This window comes from Heterodontus francisci, chromosome 7 (assembly GCF_036365525.1).
Source record: "Heterodontus francisci isolate sHetFra1 chromosome 7, sHetFra1.hap1, whole genome shotgun sequence".
NCBI classification, from domain to species: Eukaryota; Metazoa; Chordata; class Chondrichthyes; order Heterodontiformes; family Heterodontidae; genus Heterodontus; species Heterodontus francisci.
In genome coordinates this window covers 15,052,082-15,069,816 of record NC_090377.1, presented here as the reverse complement: position 1 = coordinate 15,069,816, position 17,735 = coordinate 15,052,082, and the positions used below count along the sequence as shown (strand labels likewise).

At 44.8% G+C, this 17,735-nt stretch overlaps 1 protein-coding gene across 1 annotated transcript in view; it reads right to left on the bottom strand.

Moving 5' to 3' along the window:
* cyp27c1 (cytochrome P450, family 27, subfamily C, polypeptide 1) overlaps positions 1-17,735 on the bottom strand; it is a 39,438-nt gene that overhangs the window by 3,074 nt on the left and 18,629 nt on the right. Inside the window, exons 4-8 of the mRNA XM_068034477.1 lie at positions 15,848-16,057; positions 10,222-10,385; positions 9,264-9,430; positions 7,625-7,703; positions 476-679 (exon numbers count right to left, since the gene is read on the bottom strand). Coding sequence (XP_067890578.1) covers positions 476-679; positions 7,625-7,703; positions 9,264-9,430; positions 10,222-10,385; positions 15,848-16,057 — 824 coding nt within the window. The remainder of the gene's footprint in view (positions 1-475; positions 680-7,624; positions 7,704-9,263; positions 9,431-10,221; positions 10,386-15,847; positions 16,058-17,735) is intronic.

Sequence of the window (17,735 nt, the reverse complement as noted above, 5' to 3'; positions counted from 1 at the left end):
AGCCAGCTCACAAGTTACCCAATTAGAAGGTTAAGGAGAGATTTAATAGAGATTTTCAAAATTATGAAGGGGTTTTGATCAAGTAAATAAGGAGAAACTGTTTCCACAGCCAGATGTTTCAGGATACCTGAGGGTTTAAGATAATTGGCAAAAGAACCAGAGGGGAGAGGAGGAGATTTTCTTTTTAAACATAGTGAGTTATGATAATCTGGAATGCGCTGCCTGAAAGGGTGCTGGATGCACAATCAGTAGTAACTTTCAAAAGGGAATTGGATAAATACTTGAAAACAGACCTATGGGGGTAAGAGGAGGGGGAGTGGGATTAATTGGATAGCTCTGTCAAAGAGCCAGCACAGGCATGATGGGTTGAATGGCCTCCTTCTGTACTGTATGGTTCTATTGAATTCAGTTTTAACTGACCAAGGTAGGATTAGAACTCTCAATGGCTGTTTTGCCAATGAGCAACAAGACCTGCCTGTACAAGCGCTAGGTGTATCTCCAGCTCCGCGATCCTCCGTCCCACGCAGCTCCGCACGCCGTAGCCAAACGGGATCGCTCCGAAGTTATCCACCCTATCCGTGTCGGTCTTCCTCAGCCAACGGTGCGGTCGGAACTCTCCGGGCCTTTCAAAAACCTCGCTGTCGTGAGACGTGGTGTAGTGGCAAAGAGCAAGCTGAGTCTGGTGGAGGAAGGGAGAGGCAGAAATGAAGGTTGGTTGCCCTTTCAGGACACAGGGATTGTTGTTAGTTTTTGAAAAACCCGAATGAAAAGGACAAAGTTCAGTTTAGTGCAGGACGTCAAGGTCCAATAAGGGAGAAGACAGCAAGAAACCCAGTAGAGGTACTGAGTTAGCACCAAGCCTGTAGATTGCCAGAGGAATTGAAGACTGAAGGTGTTGAGGAGTTTTGAGATGCTGGCAAAGACTGTTAGGAATAGGAGATGGCATAAAGAGTCAGTATCAGGGGAGAGTGCAAGGAAGATTGTACAATGGAAAATTTGAAACGGAGAATTGAGAATAAATGTACAGGGTAGGAATGAGAATAACTGAATTGATGAGAGAGTTGGAGAAGGTTGCCATTGAGTTGCATTTTAATTCCCTCTATACTACATAAAGCTTGGAATTAGAACATATGAACTAGGAACAAGGAGTAGGCCATTGGCCTCTTGGGCCTGCTCCACTATTCAATAAGATCGTGGCTGATCTGAACGTGGCTTCAACTCCACTTTCCTGCTTGCCCCTCCCACCCCCCCGCTATAACCCTCGACTCCCTTGTACATCAAAAGTTTGTCTAACTCAGCCTTGAATATATTTAATGACCCAGCCTCCACTGCTTTCTGGGGAAGCGAATTCCAAAGATTAACAACCCTCAGAGAAGAAATTTCTCCTCATCTCCATTTTAAATGGGAGACCACTTATTTTGAAACTTTGCCCTTTAGTTCTAGATTCCCCCACAGGAGGAAAGATCCTCTTAGCATCGACCCTGTCAAGCCCCCACCGAGAGTCTTAAATGTTTCTTATAAGATCACTTCTCATTCTTCTTAACTCCAATGAGTACACAAAAAAATAATAGGACAGGATTAGACCATATGGCCCATCGAGCCTGCTCCGCCATTCAAAACAATCATGGCTGATCTCAGGCCTCAACTCTATTTTCCCGCCCACTTGCCATATTCCTTAATTTTGAGAGACCAAAAATGTGTCGATCCCAGACTTAAATAAATCCAATGATGGAGCATCCACAACCCTCTGGGTACAGAATTCCAAAGATTCACAAGCTTTTGAGTGAAGTAATTTCTCCTCTCAGCCCTAAATGATCAGCCCCTTATCCTGAGACTGTGCCCCTGTGTTTCAGATTCCTCGACCAGCGGAAACAATCTTCACTGTCTACCCTACAGGCCAACCTGCTCAACCTTTCCTCGCAAGACAACCCCTTCATCCCACGAATCAAACCAGTTCTGATGAAGGGTGACTGACCTGAAACATTAACTCTGCTTCTCTCTCCACAGATGCTGCCAGACCTGCTGAGTATTTCCAGCATTTCTTGTTTTTATATCAAACAAGTGAATCTTCTCTGAACTGCCTCCAATGCAAGTATATCCCTCCTTAAATAAGGAGACCAAAATTTTACGCAGAACTCTTGGTGTGGTCTCCCCAACGCCCTGTACAGTTGTAACAAGACTTCCGACCTTTTATACGTCATTCCATTTGCAATAAAGGCCAACATTCCATTTCCGTTCCTAATTACTTGCTGTAACTGCACGGTAACTTTTTGGAGATTCATGTACAAGATCACCCAGATCCCTCTGTACCGCAGCATTCTATAGTCGCTCTCCATTTTTCCTCCCAAGGACTCAACGCTTTTTCCTCTTGTATGACTTATGGAGGAGGAGCCCTTGTACAATGCCTCTACACCCCAAGGACTGCAGTGATTCAAGAAGACAGCTCACCACCTTCTCAAGGACAATTAAGGACGGGCAGTAGATGCTGGCCTAGCCAGCGACACCCACATCCCATGAATGAATACATTAAAAAGAAACAATGGGGCAACATTTGGCAAGATGAGGAATTACCTCTTCTTTCCCAACATCACGAGTTCCTCATAGCACCTGTGCCTCAGAGGGAAACAGAAAGAAGACAAGTGGCTCCTTGTAGGGGGAGGAAGGGCAAAAATAGGAAAAGGAGTGCCGATCAATCGAAGGTTTTCCCCAAGCCTTGTAGATCTTCAGGAGCGTCCCAAAGTGGAATTCAAAATACTGGTGGCACTGGTTTCCCTCTGCAAGCCCATGGCCTCCACCATCTAGAAGTACAAGGGCTGCAGACGCATGAGAACACCACCACCTCCAAGTTCCCCTCCAAATCACTCGCAGTCCTGACTTGGGCCTATATGGAGTTAGGTTGCAGATCAACCAGGATCTCATTGAATGGCAGCGGAACAGGCTCAAGGGGCTAAATGCCATCCCCCCCCACCACCCCCCATTCCTGTGTTCCTTCATCGTCACTGGGTTAAAATCCTGGAGCTCCCTCCCTAACAGCACTGTGGGGGCACCCTCACTACACAGATTGCAGTGGCTCAAAAGGGCAATAAATGCAGGCAATAAATGCCCATATCAACAATGAATTTACAAAATGGCTGTTTCTCATGTGCAACTCTTAATAGTAAACATCAGCAAATCACCTGACTGGGGCGGGAAAGAGACTGGTGTAGTGAGAAGAATTACATCCAAATCTGATTCTGACCCTAATAGCACACTCTCAGTACAGGGTCGCTGATAATGCCAGCAGGAACAGTAACCTTGCCAATTTCACCCTTTCTTTAACCAACACACACTGAACCCTAACTGTAATTTGGGGATACAATAGTGCAGCAGTTATAATACTAGACCAGCAACCCAGTGGTCATGAGTTCAGGTCTCACCCTACCAAATTCAGAAATTGACTTCCATAAATCTGAGAATATTAGAGCTGGCACCAGGCAGGAAAATGGACATGAATGCTTCCAGATTGTGATGAAGACCCAATGCGTTCATTTGTGATCTTCAAAGAGGGGAACATGCCACTCCCACCCACATCGCTGTGTGTGTGTGTGTGTGATTCCAGTCCCACACTGCGCGGTTCACTTTTCACGCTCTCTAAAGTGGCCAAGGAAGCAACCTGGTTACAAAACAATCGCTATTCAATGAGCTTCACCACCATCTTCTCAGGACAACCAGAGCCCATCTCACTCACAATTGAATTTTAAAACATTGTCGGTGTAACCACACACACACACACACACACACACACACACACACACACACAGTGCCTTGGGACATCTTACTATGTTAAAGTGGAGGTGATGGCGTAATGGTAATGTCGCTGAGCTAGTAATCCAGAGGCCCAGGCTACTGTCCTGGGGGCACGGGCTCAAATCCCACCATGGCAGCAGGTGGAATTTAAATTAAATTAATTAATAAAAATCTGGAATTGAAAAGCTAGTCTCAGTAATGGTGCCATGAAACTACCATTGATTGATTTTAAAAACCAATCTTGGACACTAATGTCCTTTAGGGAAGGAAATCCTCCGTCCTTACCTGGTCTGGCCTACATGTGACTCCAGACCCACAGCAATGTGGCTGGCTCTTAACTGCCGTCTGTAATGGCCTAGCAAGCCACTCAGTTGTCAAGGAAAATTAGGGATGGGCAACAAATGCTGGCCTTGTCAATGACACTGACATCCCATGAAAGAATATAAAAATATATAGACTACAGAGAAGGAAGCTTACCAGTTGTTTTCTTTTATTCATTCTTGGGAATGTGAACAAAGTCACCATTTATTGCCCATCCCTAATTGCCCTTGAAATATTACCAGGGATGAGTCATTTCATTTATGAGGTGGTGTTGGAAAAGTTAGAACTGTTCTCCTTGGAACAGAGAAGGTTAATAGGTGACCTAATAGAGGTTTACAAGATGATGAGAGGTTTTGATAGACTCGAGAGATATTCCCTTTAGCGAGTGGGTCAATAACTAGAGGAAACAGATTTAAAATCAATGGAAAAAGATCTAGAGGGGAGATAAGGAGATGTTTTTTTCATTCAGAGTTGTCAGGATCTGGAATGCTTGACCTAAAAAAGGTGGAGGAAACTGAATCCACAAGTAAATGTTAAAAGGGAGTTGGACAGGAACTTGAGAATGAGGAACTTAACACGGTTACGGACAAAATAGCGGGGATGTGGGATGAAATGCAACTATGCTTTGAAACAGCTAGCACGGGTCTGAGGTTGCACGTTTCTATGATTCTATGGTTCTATAAATGCAAGTTGTTGTTATATCACACTCTTCATACATACATATGAATTAGGAGCAGGAGTAGCCACTCGTCCCCTTGAGCCTGCTCCGCCATTCAATAAGTTCATGGCTGAACTGATTACTCCACTTTCCCGCCTGCCCCGATAACCTTTCACCCCCTTGCTGATCAAGAACCTATCCACCTCTGCCTTAAAAATATTCAAACACTCTGCTTCCACTGCCTTTTGGGGAAGAGAATTCCAAAGACGCACACCCCTCTGAGAGAAAAAAAATTCTCCTCATCTCTGTCTTAAATGGGCGACCCCTTATTTTTAAACAGTGACCCTTCATTCTAGATTCTCCCACAAGGGGAAACATCCTTTCCACATCCACCCTGTCAAGACCCCTCAGGATCTTATTTGTTTCAATCAAGTCGCCTCTTATTCTCCTAAATTCCAGCAGAAACAAGCCTAGTTGTGTTACATTTTTCCTTAAATAAGGAAACCAACACTATACACAGTATTCCAGATGTGGTTTCATCAATGCCCTGTATAAATTAAGTATAACCTCCCTACTTTTGTATTCAATTCCCCTCGCAATAAACAACACCACTCGATTAGCTTTCCTAATTCCGTGCTGTACCTGCATACTAACCTTTTGCGATTCATGCACTAGGACACCCAGATCCCTCTGCATCTCAGAGCTCTGCAATCTCTTACCATTTAGATAATATGCTTCTTTTTTATTCTTCCTGCCAAAATGGATAATTTCTTATTTTCCCACATTATACTCCATTTGCCAGATCTTTCCCACTCACTTAATCTATCGATATCCCTTTGTAGCCTCCTTATGTCATTTTCATAACCTACATTCCTAACTATCTTTGTGTCATCAGCATTTTTAGCAACCATACCTTCGGTCCCTTCATCCAAGTCATTTATATAAATTGTAAAAAGTTGAGGCCCCAGCACTGACCCTGTGGCACACCAGGGATTAATCAGGGACAGTCAGCATGGCTTTGTCAGGGGGAGATCGCGTGTCTAACTAACTTGATTGAATTTTTCGAGGCGGTGACGAGATGTGTAGATGAGGGTAAAGCAGTTGATGTAGTCTACATGGACTTCAGTAAGGCCTTTGATAAGAGCCCATGGGAGATTGGTTAAGAAGGTAAGAGCCCATGAGATCCAGGGCAATTTGGATCCAAAATTGGCTTAGTGGCAGGAGGCAGAGGGTAATGGTCAAGGGTTGTTTTTGCGAGTGGAAGCCTGTGACCAGTGGTGTACCACAGGGACCGGTGCTGGGACTTTTGCTGTTTGTAGTGTACATTAATGATTTAGACATGAATATAGGAGGTATAATCAGTAAGTTTGCAGATGACACGAAAATTTGTGGTGTCGTAAATAGTGAGGAGCCTTAGATTACAGGACGATATAGATGGGCTGGTAAGATGGGCGGAGCAGTGGCAAATGGAATTTAATCCTCACAAGTGTGAGGTGATGCATTTTGGGAGGACTAACAAGGCAAGGGAATATACAATGGATGGTAGGACCCTAGGAAGTACAGAGGGTCAGAGAGACCTTGGTGTACTTGTCCATAGATCACTGAAGGCAGCAGCACAGGTAGATAAGGTGGTTAGGAAGGCATATGGGATAGCTGCCTTTATTAGCCGAGGCATAGAATATAAGAGCAGGGAAGTTATGATGGAGCTGTATAAAATGCTAGTTATGCCACAGCTGGAGTACTGTGTACAGTTCTGGGCACCACACTATAGGAAGAATGTGATTGCACTGGAGAGGGTGCAGAGGAGATTCACCAGGACGTTGCCTGGGCTGGAGCATTTCAGCTATGAAGAGAGACTGAAAAGGCTAGGGCTGTTTCCTTAGAGCAGAGAAGGCTGAGGAGAGATATGATTGAGGTATACAAGATTATGAGGGGCATTGATAGGTTAGATAGGAAGAAACTTTTTCCTTTAGCGGAAGGGTCAATAACCAGGCGGCATAGATTTAAGGTAAGGTGCAGGAGGTTTCGAAGGGATTTGAGGAAAAATATTTTCACCCAGAGGGTGGTTGGAATCTGGAACACACTGCCTGAAGGGGTGGTAGAGGCAGGAATCCTCACAACATTTAAGAAGTATTTAGATGAGCACTTGAAACGCCATAGCATACAAGGCTACGGGCCAAGTGCTAAAAATGGGATTAGAATAGTTAGGTGCTTGATGGCCAGCACAGACACAATGGGCCGAAGGGCCTATTTCTGTGCTGTATAACTCTATGATTCTATGACTTGTTACATCTTACGTACCAGAAAATGACCCATTTATGCCTACTTTCCGTTTCCTGTTAGCTAGCCAATCTTCTACCCATGCCAATATATTACCCCCTACACCATGAGTTTTTATTTTCTGCAATAACCTTTGATGTGGCACCATATCAAATGCCTTCTGGAAATCTAAGTACAATACATCCACTGGTTCCCCTTTATCCACAGCACATGTTACTTCTTCAAAGAATTCCAAATAAATTTGTTAAACATAATTTCCCTTTCACAAAACCATGTTGACTCTGCCCGATTACCTTGAATTTTTTTTTTTTTAAGTGCCCTGCTACAACATCTTTAATAATAGCGAACATTTTCCCTAAGACAGACGTTAAGCTAACTGGCCTGCAGTTTCCTGCTTGCTGTCTCCCTCCCTTTTTGAATAAAGGAGTTACATTCGCTATTTTCCAATCTAACGGAACCATCCCCGAATCTCATACCAACAGACATCAAGAACTTTATGAAATTATTTAAGTCCGCAGATTGACTAGTTTATCAGCTGTGTTAATAAATGTAATTCATCAAAATAAAGGTTCAGCTCACTCCGCTTGGGATGAAGTACCCTCCGACAATCATGTCTTCTTGGGTGACCCGCCCATTCCCGGGAAGAACAGGGAACAGCCTGTGGTGGAAAGCAAGAGGAAATTCCTCAGTTTACAGTTGATGCTTGTTCCATTTAACTTCCAAGTTATTCAAAGTCAAAGCAAACACTTTCCCAATCAGGCTGACTCACACTTGGATCATTTCCACCTGTTTTCCGTCCTCCAACATCTCAGCTATACACATGATGGCAAAATGTCTCAACAGCGAGTGCCAGCAAGCTCTTCTATGACAAAGGAATTCGCAGGGGCAGCTGCAGCTTCACCAGACACACACACTTTCCAACAAGAGTAACTGGATAAAAATCAGAAAAGGAACAAAGACCAATGTGGAAACCCATGTTTTCATGCGTCTGGTGACATGCCATATACATTATACAGCAAACCATATTTGGTGTATACAGCCCAAGGGGTTTCCCATGGGTCCAGCCCCTCGGTTCACTACGGCGGGAGGACCTTACACAGTGGTCTTTCCCCATTGAGCCTTTGCAGCAGCTGCCCCAAGCTTTAGTGCGTCCCTCAGCACATAGTCCTGGACCTTGGAATGTGCCAGTCTGCAACATTCGATCGTGGACAACTCTTTGCAGTGGAAGACCAACATGTTTCTGGTATACCAAAGAGGGTCTTTCACCGAATTGATGGTCCTCCAGCAGCAGTTGATGTTTATCTCAGTGTGCGCCCTTGGGAACAGCCCGTAGAGCACAGACTCCTGTGTTACAGAGCTGCTTGGGATGGCGCTTGACAAAAACCACTGCATCTCTTTCCACACCTGCTTTGCAAAGGCACATTCCAGAAGGAGGTGGGCAACCGTCTCTTCCCCACCGCAGCATTTACAGTGAAGTATGTGTAAAGTTCAGTGAATACTGCCACACAGGCAAACCTGTTCACACGCATAATAACCACTACATCTGTTATTTTATCTGGTGGTGTAAGCTGAGGGAGAAATGCTGACCAGCATGTGGGAGAACTCCCTCGATTTTCTACAAATACTGCCATGGGATCTTGTATTCCCCCTGATCTTGTAGAACAGAGTCTTGGGTTAACGAGCTTCAGTGGAGAGATGGCAGCTCCAGTACTGCAGCTCTCCCTCAGTGCTGAATAGGGACGTTACAAGCAACCCACTCACTTCTGACCCCTTCTGGTACAAATGGCAGTTTCCTAAGGGGGGTGGGGGTGGTGGCAGTTCTTGTGCACCAACCTCCCCACTAGGTGAGCAAGGCTTTACACTGGAGGAGGTAGAAGGAGCAAGGTTTACACCAGAGACTGCCTGCTGAAGAACAGATGCCCTGTAAAGTCATTTTGTGGAGCGCACACTTTACCATAAAAGCACCTTTCTTGCCAAAATGCCCCAAAACCTTTTGCAATGAATATTTATTGAAGTGCAATAATTATATAGGCAAACTTACCTATCCAGTACCAACATTGCACTGCCACAAGTAATGACACCTCAGTTCCATACTTGATCTGACCATCATATCCAGCACAGATGAGAAGTGATCAGATTACAACAACCCACTCCCCATCCAAAAACAAATTGGAAAAAAGAAAAAGAGAAGAGGCAACTTTTGCCAGAAGTGTTTTACCTCAAAGTTTCCTTGAGGACACCTCGGATCAAAGGTAATTTGGACAAGTGCTGGAACGTTGGGGTCACATCCTGTCCAAGGTTCTGAACAATCTCTTTATACACCACACTCTGAACAGTCGGATATCTGGCCAGTAAGTATGTGCTCCAGGATAACGTGAAAGAGGTCTGAAAATAAACCATATGTTGAGTGTTAGCCACAAGACAGGAAAGGCCCTTTCCCTGCCCTGGAAATCCTTCATAGAATTAGCAGAATCTGCTGACTCCCAAACTATCTCACATTTCCCTTGCACTGCCAGAAATTCTGTAGGGATCGTTCCCAGTTGAATGATTTTTGGACTTCACGAAATTCAATGATAATACCAGATGGTCCATCACTCTTTCTGAGCTCCCTATTGTCTTGACCTGTTGGCCTAACTTATCTTGAAGTAATATTCCGGGCTAACCTTATCTATGCCAGGGTTGTTCCCCACTTCACCCCATTCTCTCTATATGGTACAGGTTGAGCTTTATCTGCAATTCGTTTCCTTGGTTTCCAATAGCACCATTTCCTAGTTTAGTAGTGCACAGATCCCCCGCTGTAGAGACCCACCCCACCGCTCATAGCTAATCTCACCCAGTCACCACAGTGCAGGCATCAAAATTAAATTCTGAGTTAAACCGATCAGCCATCTAGGGAATCCGATTTGGGATATAAGAAGGCAGTCACTTTGTTTACTAACTCCTTTTTACCTATCCCTTAATATGATTCACTCAACTCCCCCATGGTCTTCCATAAGAAGCCTTATTATGGGGGTTTGATCATTGAAGTAGTTTGTGAAGGAATGACCAATTTTTGCATTACGAATCCAACTCTCATCTCCAAATTCAGAGAGAGAGAAGAAACTCAGGTCTTGAGTTTCTCCCAGCAAGTCCCCTACCACAGGGAGAGGGGACGATGGTTATGGAGATGGATTTACCGTATCGACGCCAGCCAGCAGCATCTCCGTCATATTTGCATAGATCTCCTCCAGGGTCATCTCCTGATTAACCAACAAGCAGGTCAGCAGTCCACCCTGGACCTTCTCCCCCTGCTCCAACTGCCGCTGAATCTGAGCCATTTTTCTGTCAACATGGATCTCACCTAGTTAGATGAGATGGGAGAAAGAACGAGAAAAGGGAATAAAGGGGGAATAAAGAAATTGACACTGATTTTATTTTAAATCACGGTTACATTTCATCAATTTCTATTGTTGCATGCTTGCCCTAAAAGTTTGAAAATTATTGCAAAATAGAAAATCTGTCTAAAGCTATGACAACTGCCATATTGACAATTTTGAATGTTTGACCAAGCTTTTGCTCACCTGTCATAGAGTCGTACAGCATAGAAACAGGCCCTTCAGCCCACCGCGTCCATGCCGACCATAATGCCTATCTATACTAATCCCATCTGCCTGCATTAATTCCATATCCCTGTATGCCTTGCTCATTCAAGTACCTGTCCAGATGCCTCTTAAATGTTGCTACTGTTCCTGCCTCCACCACCTCCTCAGGCAGCTCATTCCAGATACCCACTATTCTTTGTGTGAAAAATGTACCCCTTTGATCCTCTTTAAACCTCCACCCTCTCACCTTAAATCTATGCCCTCTAGTTTTAGTCATCCCTACCATGGGAAACAGACTCTGGCTATCTACCCTATCTATGCCTCTCATAATTTTATATACCTCTATCATGTCCCCTCTCAGCCTCCTTCACTCCAGGGAAAACAGACCCAGCCTATCCAATCTCTCTTTATAACTCAAGCCCTCCAAACCAGGCAACATCCTTGTGAATCTTTTCTGCACCCTCTCTAGCTTAATCACATCTTTCCTGTAGTGCGGCGACCAGAACTGCACACAGTACTCCAAATGCGGCCTAACCAACGGCATGTACAACTGTAACATGATGTCCCAACTCTTGTACTCAATGCCTCGGCCAATGAAGGCAAGCATGTCCTGTGGGTCGGTATCAAAATTTATTTGATAACACTTCCACCTCCATAACATCACCCGATTCCGCCCCCGTCTCAGCTCATCTGCTACTGAAACCCTCATTTATGCCTTCGTTACCTCTAGATTTGACTATTCCAACACACTCCTGGCTGGTCTCCCAAATCCTACAATCTGTAAGTCATCCAAAATTCTGCTACCCGTGTCTGAACATGCACCAAATTCCGTTCCTCTATCACCCCTGTGCTCACTGATCTACATTGGCTCCCGGTCAAGTAACATTTAGATTTAAAAATTCTCATCCTTGTTTTCAAACCCCTCCAGGGCCTCACCCCTCCCTGTCTCTGTAATCTCCTCCAGCACCACGACCCTCTGAGATATCTGCGCTCATCTAATTCTGGCTTCTTGAGCACGCCCGATTTTAATTGCTCCACCATTAGTGGCCAAGCCTTCAAGTTGTCTAGGCACTAAGATCTGGAAAACCCTCCCTAAATGTCTCTGCGTCACCACCTCGCTTTCCTCCTTTAAGATACTCCTTAAAACCTTTCTCTTTGACCATGCTTTAGGTCATCTAATCTAATATCTTTCTTTGTGGCTTGGTGTCACACTTTGTTTTATAGTGCTCCTGTAAAGTGCCTTGGGATGTTTTATTATGTTAAAGGCACTATATAAATACAAGTTGTTGTTGTATGAAGCAGCTTGTGACATTTTACTACATTAAAGGCACTCTTTCTCTTTTGGGCCTCCTTATCTCGAGAGACAATGGATACGTGCCTGGAGGTGGTCAGTGGTTTGTGAAGCAGCGCCTGGAGTGGCTATAAAGGCCAATTCTAGAGTGACAGGCTTTTCCACAGGTGCTGCAGAGAAATTTGTTTGTCGGGGCTGTTACACAGTTGGCTCTCCCCTTGCGCCTCTGTCTTTTTTCCTGCCAACTACTAAGTCTCTTCGACTCGCCACATTTTAGCCCCGTCTTTATGGCTGCCCGCCAGCTCTGGCGAACGCTGGCAACTGACTCCCACGACTTGTGATCAATGTCACAGGATTTCATGTCGCGTTTGCAGACGTCTTTATAGCGGAGACATGGACGGCCGGTGGGTCTGATACCAGTGGCGAGCTCGCTGTACAATGTGTCTCTGGGGATCCTGCCATCTTCCATGCGGCTCACATGGCCAAGCCATCTCAAGCGCCGCTGACTCAGTAGTGTGTACAAGCTGGGGATGTTGGCCGCCTCGAGGACTTCTGTGTTGGAGATACGGTCCTGCCACCTGATGCCAAGTATTCTCCGGAGGCAGCGAAGATGGAATGAATTGAGACGTTGCTCTTGGCTGACATACGTTGTCCAGGCCTCGCTGCCGTAGAGCAAGGTACTGAGGACACAGGCCTGATACACTCGGACTTTTGTGTTCTGTGTCAGTGCGCCATTTTCCCACACTCTCTTGGCCAGTCTGGACATAGCAGTGGAAGCCTTTCCCATGCGCTTGTTGATTTCTGCATCTACAGACAGGTTACTGGTGATAGTTGAGCCTAGGTAGGTGAACTCTTGAACCACTTCCAGAGCGTGGTCGCCAATATTGATGGATGGAGCATTTCTGACATCCTGCCCCATGATGTTTGTTTTCTTGAGGCTGATGGTTAGGCCAAATTCATTGCAGGCAGCCGCAAACCTGTCAATGAGACTCTGCAGACACTCTTCAGTGTGAGATGTTAAAGCAGCATCGTCAGCAAAGAGGAGTTCCCTGATGAGGACTTTCCATACTTTGGACTTCGCTCTTAGACGGGCAAGGTTGAACAACCTGCCCCCTGATCTTGTGTGGAGGAAAATTCCTTCTTCAGAGGACTTGAACGCATGTGAAAGCAGCAGGGAGAAGAAAATCCCAAAAAGTGTGGGTGCGAGAACACAGCCCTGTTTCACGCCACTCAGGATAGGAAAGGGCTCTGAGGAGGAGCCACCATGTTGAATTGTGCCTTTCATATTGTCATGGAATGAGGTGATGATACTTAGTAGCTTTGGTGGGCATCCAATCTTTTCTAGTAGTCTGAAGAGACCACTTCTGCTGACGAGGTCAAAGGCTTTGGTGAGATCAATGAAAGCAATGTAGAGGGGCATCTGTTGTTCACGGCATTTCTCCTGTATCTGACGAAGGGAGAACAGCATGTCAACAGTCGATCTCTCTGCACGAAAGCCACACTGTGCCTCAGGGTAGACGCGCTCGGCCAGCTTCTGGAGCCTGTTCAGAGCGACTCGAGCAAAGACTTTCCCCACTATGCTGAGCAGGGAGATTCCACGGTAGTTGTTGCAGTCACCGCGGTCACCTTTGTTTTTATAGAGGGTGATGATATTGGCATCGCGCATGTCCTGGGGTACTGCTCCCTCGTCCCAGCACAGGCATAGCAGTTCATGTAGTGCTGAGAGTATAGCAGGCTTGGCACTCTTGATTATTTCAGGGGTAATGCTGTCCTTCCCAGGGGCTTTTCCACTGGCTAGAGAATCAATGGCATCACTGAGTTCTGATTTGGTTGGCTGTATGTCCAGCTCATCCATGACTGGTAGAGGCTGGGCTGCATTGAGGGCAGTCATTAAAGGCATTAAAGGCACTACATAAATGTAAGTTGGTGTTGCTAGTTATTTTCTACAATTTACCTGGTACCTCACATTCAAAGTCAAATGTTCAGTGTTTAAAATGACCAAATATCTCATTTTGTACTTACCAAGGGAATCAAATAACTTTTTTGATTCTTTCATGAGCTGTGGGTGTTGCTGGTAAGGCTGGCATTTCTTGCCCATCCCTAATTGCCCTTGGCAACTGAGTGGCTTGCTAGGCCACTTCAAAAGTGGCAGTTAAGAGCCAATCACACTGCTGTGAGTCTGGAGTCACATGCAGGCTAAACCAGGTAAGGAAGGAAGATTCCCTTCCCTAAAAGGACATTAGTAAACCAGATGGGTTTTTAAAACATGACACCATTAGTGAGACTACCTTTTAATTCCAGATTAATTAATTGATTTTATTAATTAATCCCAAATTCCACCAGCTGCTATGGTGGGATTTGAACCAGTATCCCCAGGGCATTAGGATTACTAATTCAGCGACATTACCACTATCTACCCCAAAGATAGCACCTCTGATAGGTCAGTATCTCTCAGTGCCGCACTACAGTGTCAGCCTAGGTTCTTGTGTTCAGGTCCTGGAGTGGAACTTGAACTTAAACCCACACCTTCTAACCTGAGAGACAAGAGTGCTACCAAGTGAGCCACGGGCTGACACTCTTTCAGCATTTAGAACATACAGGAGCACCATCACCATATGCACCGCAGTGGTTCATCGAGGCAGCTCATCATTACTTTCTCAGTGGCAACTAAGGATGGGGAAAAATGCTGATCTTGATAGCAATGCCCACATCCCAAGAACGAGTTTAAAAAAGACATTAATTTGAAGTATAGCTTAAGGTATCTTAATTTCTGAAGATTATCAAGGTGACATGACAAATGTGACCCAGGCAATTTGTGGGCTGTGCCAAAGAGTTCAAGCAGCAGAGAACACAAGATAAAGAATAACTTGTGCTCTTGTAGTGATCTATTAATTAGAACAAAATAAATTAAGAGCTCCTATCAGTACAGACACAGACAAATTGTACTCATGTAAATCCAATCATCTCAATTTTCCAGAAGTTTCTAATTTACAAGCCTTTATCCCAGGTATTATAGCATGGAACAAGAGCACTCATCTGGTTTGGACACCAATAATGGCAAATTCCGTGAAACTTCAAAATCTGGCTACCATAGATTGCTGGTGGATAAGAGAACACAACGACTTTTCAGAAAGGAAAAAGGTGAATAGGCCCAAAAAAACTGGGGGGTTTTTTTGATAGAAGGATTGATCTTCTCATCACAACCCTCAATCCACCTTGTCACTCCAGAACTCTAATGACCTCTTAATGCAGTTGATTTCAATAGTCTTCCCCCAGTAACTTATTCTCCACTCTACTATGCTTTGACTGGAAGAAGTTCCCACTCCCAATTCCCTCCTCATTGCAGACTTCCTCACTTTTACCTTGTGTGCAGAGATTTCTTGAGAGACTTGACAAAGTAGATGCTGGGAGGATGTTTCCCCTGGCTGCGAGGTTCACACCTAGGGTTCACAGTCTCAGAATAAGGAGTTGGCCATTTAGGACTGAGATGAGGAGAAAAGTCTTCACTCAAAGGGTTGCGAATCTTTGGAATTCTCTACCCCAGAGAGCTGGGGCTGCTCAGTCGCTGAGTACATTCAAGACTGAGGTTGATAGGTTTTTGGGTATTAAAGGAGTCAAGGAATATGCCAAGGGATATGGGGATAATATGGGATGATGAAGTTGATGAAGATGAGCCATCATCTTATTGACAGGCAGAGCAGACTTGAAGGACTGATTGGCCTACTCTTCCTATTTCTTACGTGAATACTTAAGTTACCCTTAAATCATCTCGAAGTCTCCTCCTTTCCAGAGAGAGAGGCAGAACCAATTCTTGCTACTCAGAATTATTTGCCTCTTAACCCTAACAAGAGCTACAATACCTGAAGGAGCAGGTGAACTGCCAATAGATTGCAAAAGGTTTACAGTCACTAGAAAAGCGATGATGCTTACTAAATCGGAAAAGTCCATCCCATGATCGGCAGAACTCATTCCAAGGTTTGGGGATGAAAGGCCGGAGCCACTTGGGAATGGCCCCTGCATACATGGTGGTCTTGAACATGCTGAACATGAGCGCCAGGGCTTCCATGTAGTTCTTAGTTTCTGGGCAGATCTCATTTTCTAAACATCCGAGCCGAGTTTCAAAAAGGATCGTGGCAACACCTGAATGTAGAAAGGATAGGGTCGTCACCACAGTAAGGTCGGGAATTTAGAAATTTAATAGAAGCACCCTCTCCTGATTTAACTACCACGTCGGTTCAACCTAGTCTCATCCTTACAATTCTCATCTTTGTGTTCTAATCTATCCGTGGCCTCAACACCCTGCAGCCTTACAACCCTCTGAGATCCCTGCACTCCTCCAATTCTAGCCTCTTGAGTATCCCACATTTTCATCGCTTCACCATAGCTGGACATGCCTTCAGCCACCTAGATTCCGAGCTCTGGAATTCCCTCCCTAAATCTCTTCACCTCTCTCCCCTCAGTTAAGACGCTCCTTAAAACTGACCTTTTTGACCAAGTTTTTGGCCACCTTCTTTTGTGGCTCGGTGTTAAGAGTTTGTCTGATTACACTCCCGTGAGGAGACTAGGAAAATACGTTTAAAAAAATACACAGTGAGTTGTTATGGTCTGGAATGTACTACCTGAAAATGTGGTGGAAGCAGATCCAATAGTAACTTTTAAAAAGGAATTAGATATTTACTTGAAAAAGACAAAATTTGTAGGGCTATAGGGAAAGAGCAAAGAATGGGTCTAATGCAAAGCTCTTTCAAAGTACTGGCACAGACAGGATGGGCCAAATGGCCTCGTTCTGTGCTGTATCATTCTATGATTCTACATGTGATTTGTGGATTAAAAATAAACTGCAGTTATTTTCTCTGCCCATTCATTGACAGTCTTCAACACACTGTAATTTCAGAACCTAGAATTATTAGGAGGGCTAAAAGGGGTCATGAAAAGTCATTGGCAAACAGGATTAAGGTAAATCCCAAGGCTTTTTATACATATATAAAGAGCAAGAGGGTAACCAGGGAAAGGGTTGGCCCACTCAAGGACAGAGATGGGAATCTATGCGTGGAGCCAGAGGAAATGGGTGAGGTGCTAAATGAGTACTTTGCATCAGTATTCACCAAAGAGAAGGACTTGGTGGATGATGAGCCTAGGGAAGGGAGTGCAGATAGTCTCAGTCATATCATTATCAAAAAGGAGGTGGTGTTGGGTGTCTTGCAAAGCATTAAGGTAGATAAGTCCCCAGGGCCTGATGGGATCTACCCTAGAATACTGAGGGAGGCAAGGGAAGAAATTGCTGGGGCCTTGACAGAAATCCTTGCATCCTCATTGGCTACAGGTGAGGTCCCAGAGGACTGGAGAATATCCAATGTTGTTCCTTTGTTTAAGAAGGGTAGCAAGGATAATCCAGGAAATTATAGGCCAGTGAGCCTTACGTCAGTGGTAGGGGAATTATTAGAGAGGATTCTTCGGGACAGGATTTACTCCCATTTGGAAACAAATGAACTTATTAGCGAGAGACAGCATGTTTTTGTGAAGGGGAGGTCGTGTCTTACTAATTTGATTGAGTTTTTTGAGGAAGTGACGAAGATGATTGATGAGGGAAGGGCGATGGATGTTGTCTATATGGACTTCAGTAAAGCCTTTGACAAGGTCCCACATGGCAGACTGGTGCAAAAGGTGAAGTCACACAGGGTTCAGAGGTGAGCTGGCAAGATGGATACAGAACTGGCTCGGTCACAGAAGACAGAGGGTAACAATGAATGGGTGTTTTTCTGAATGGAGGGATGTGACTAGTGGTGTTCCGCAGGCATCAGTGCTGGGACCTTTGCTG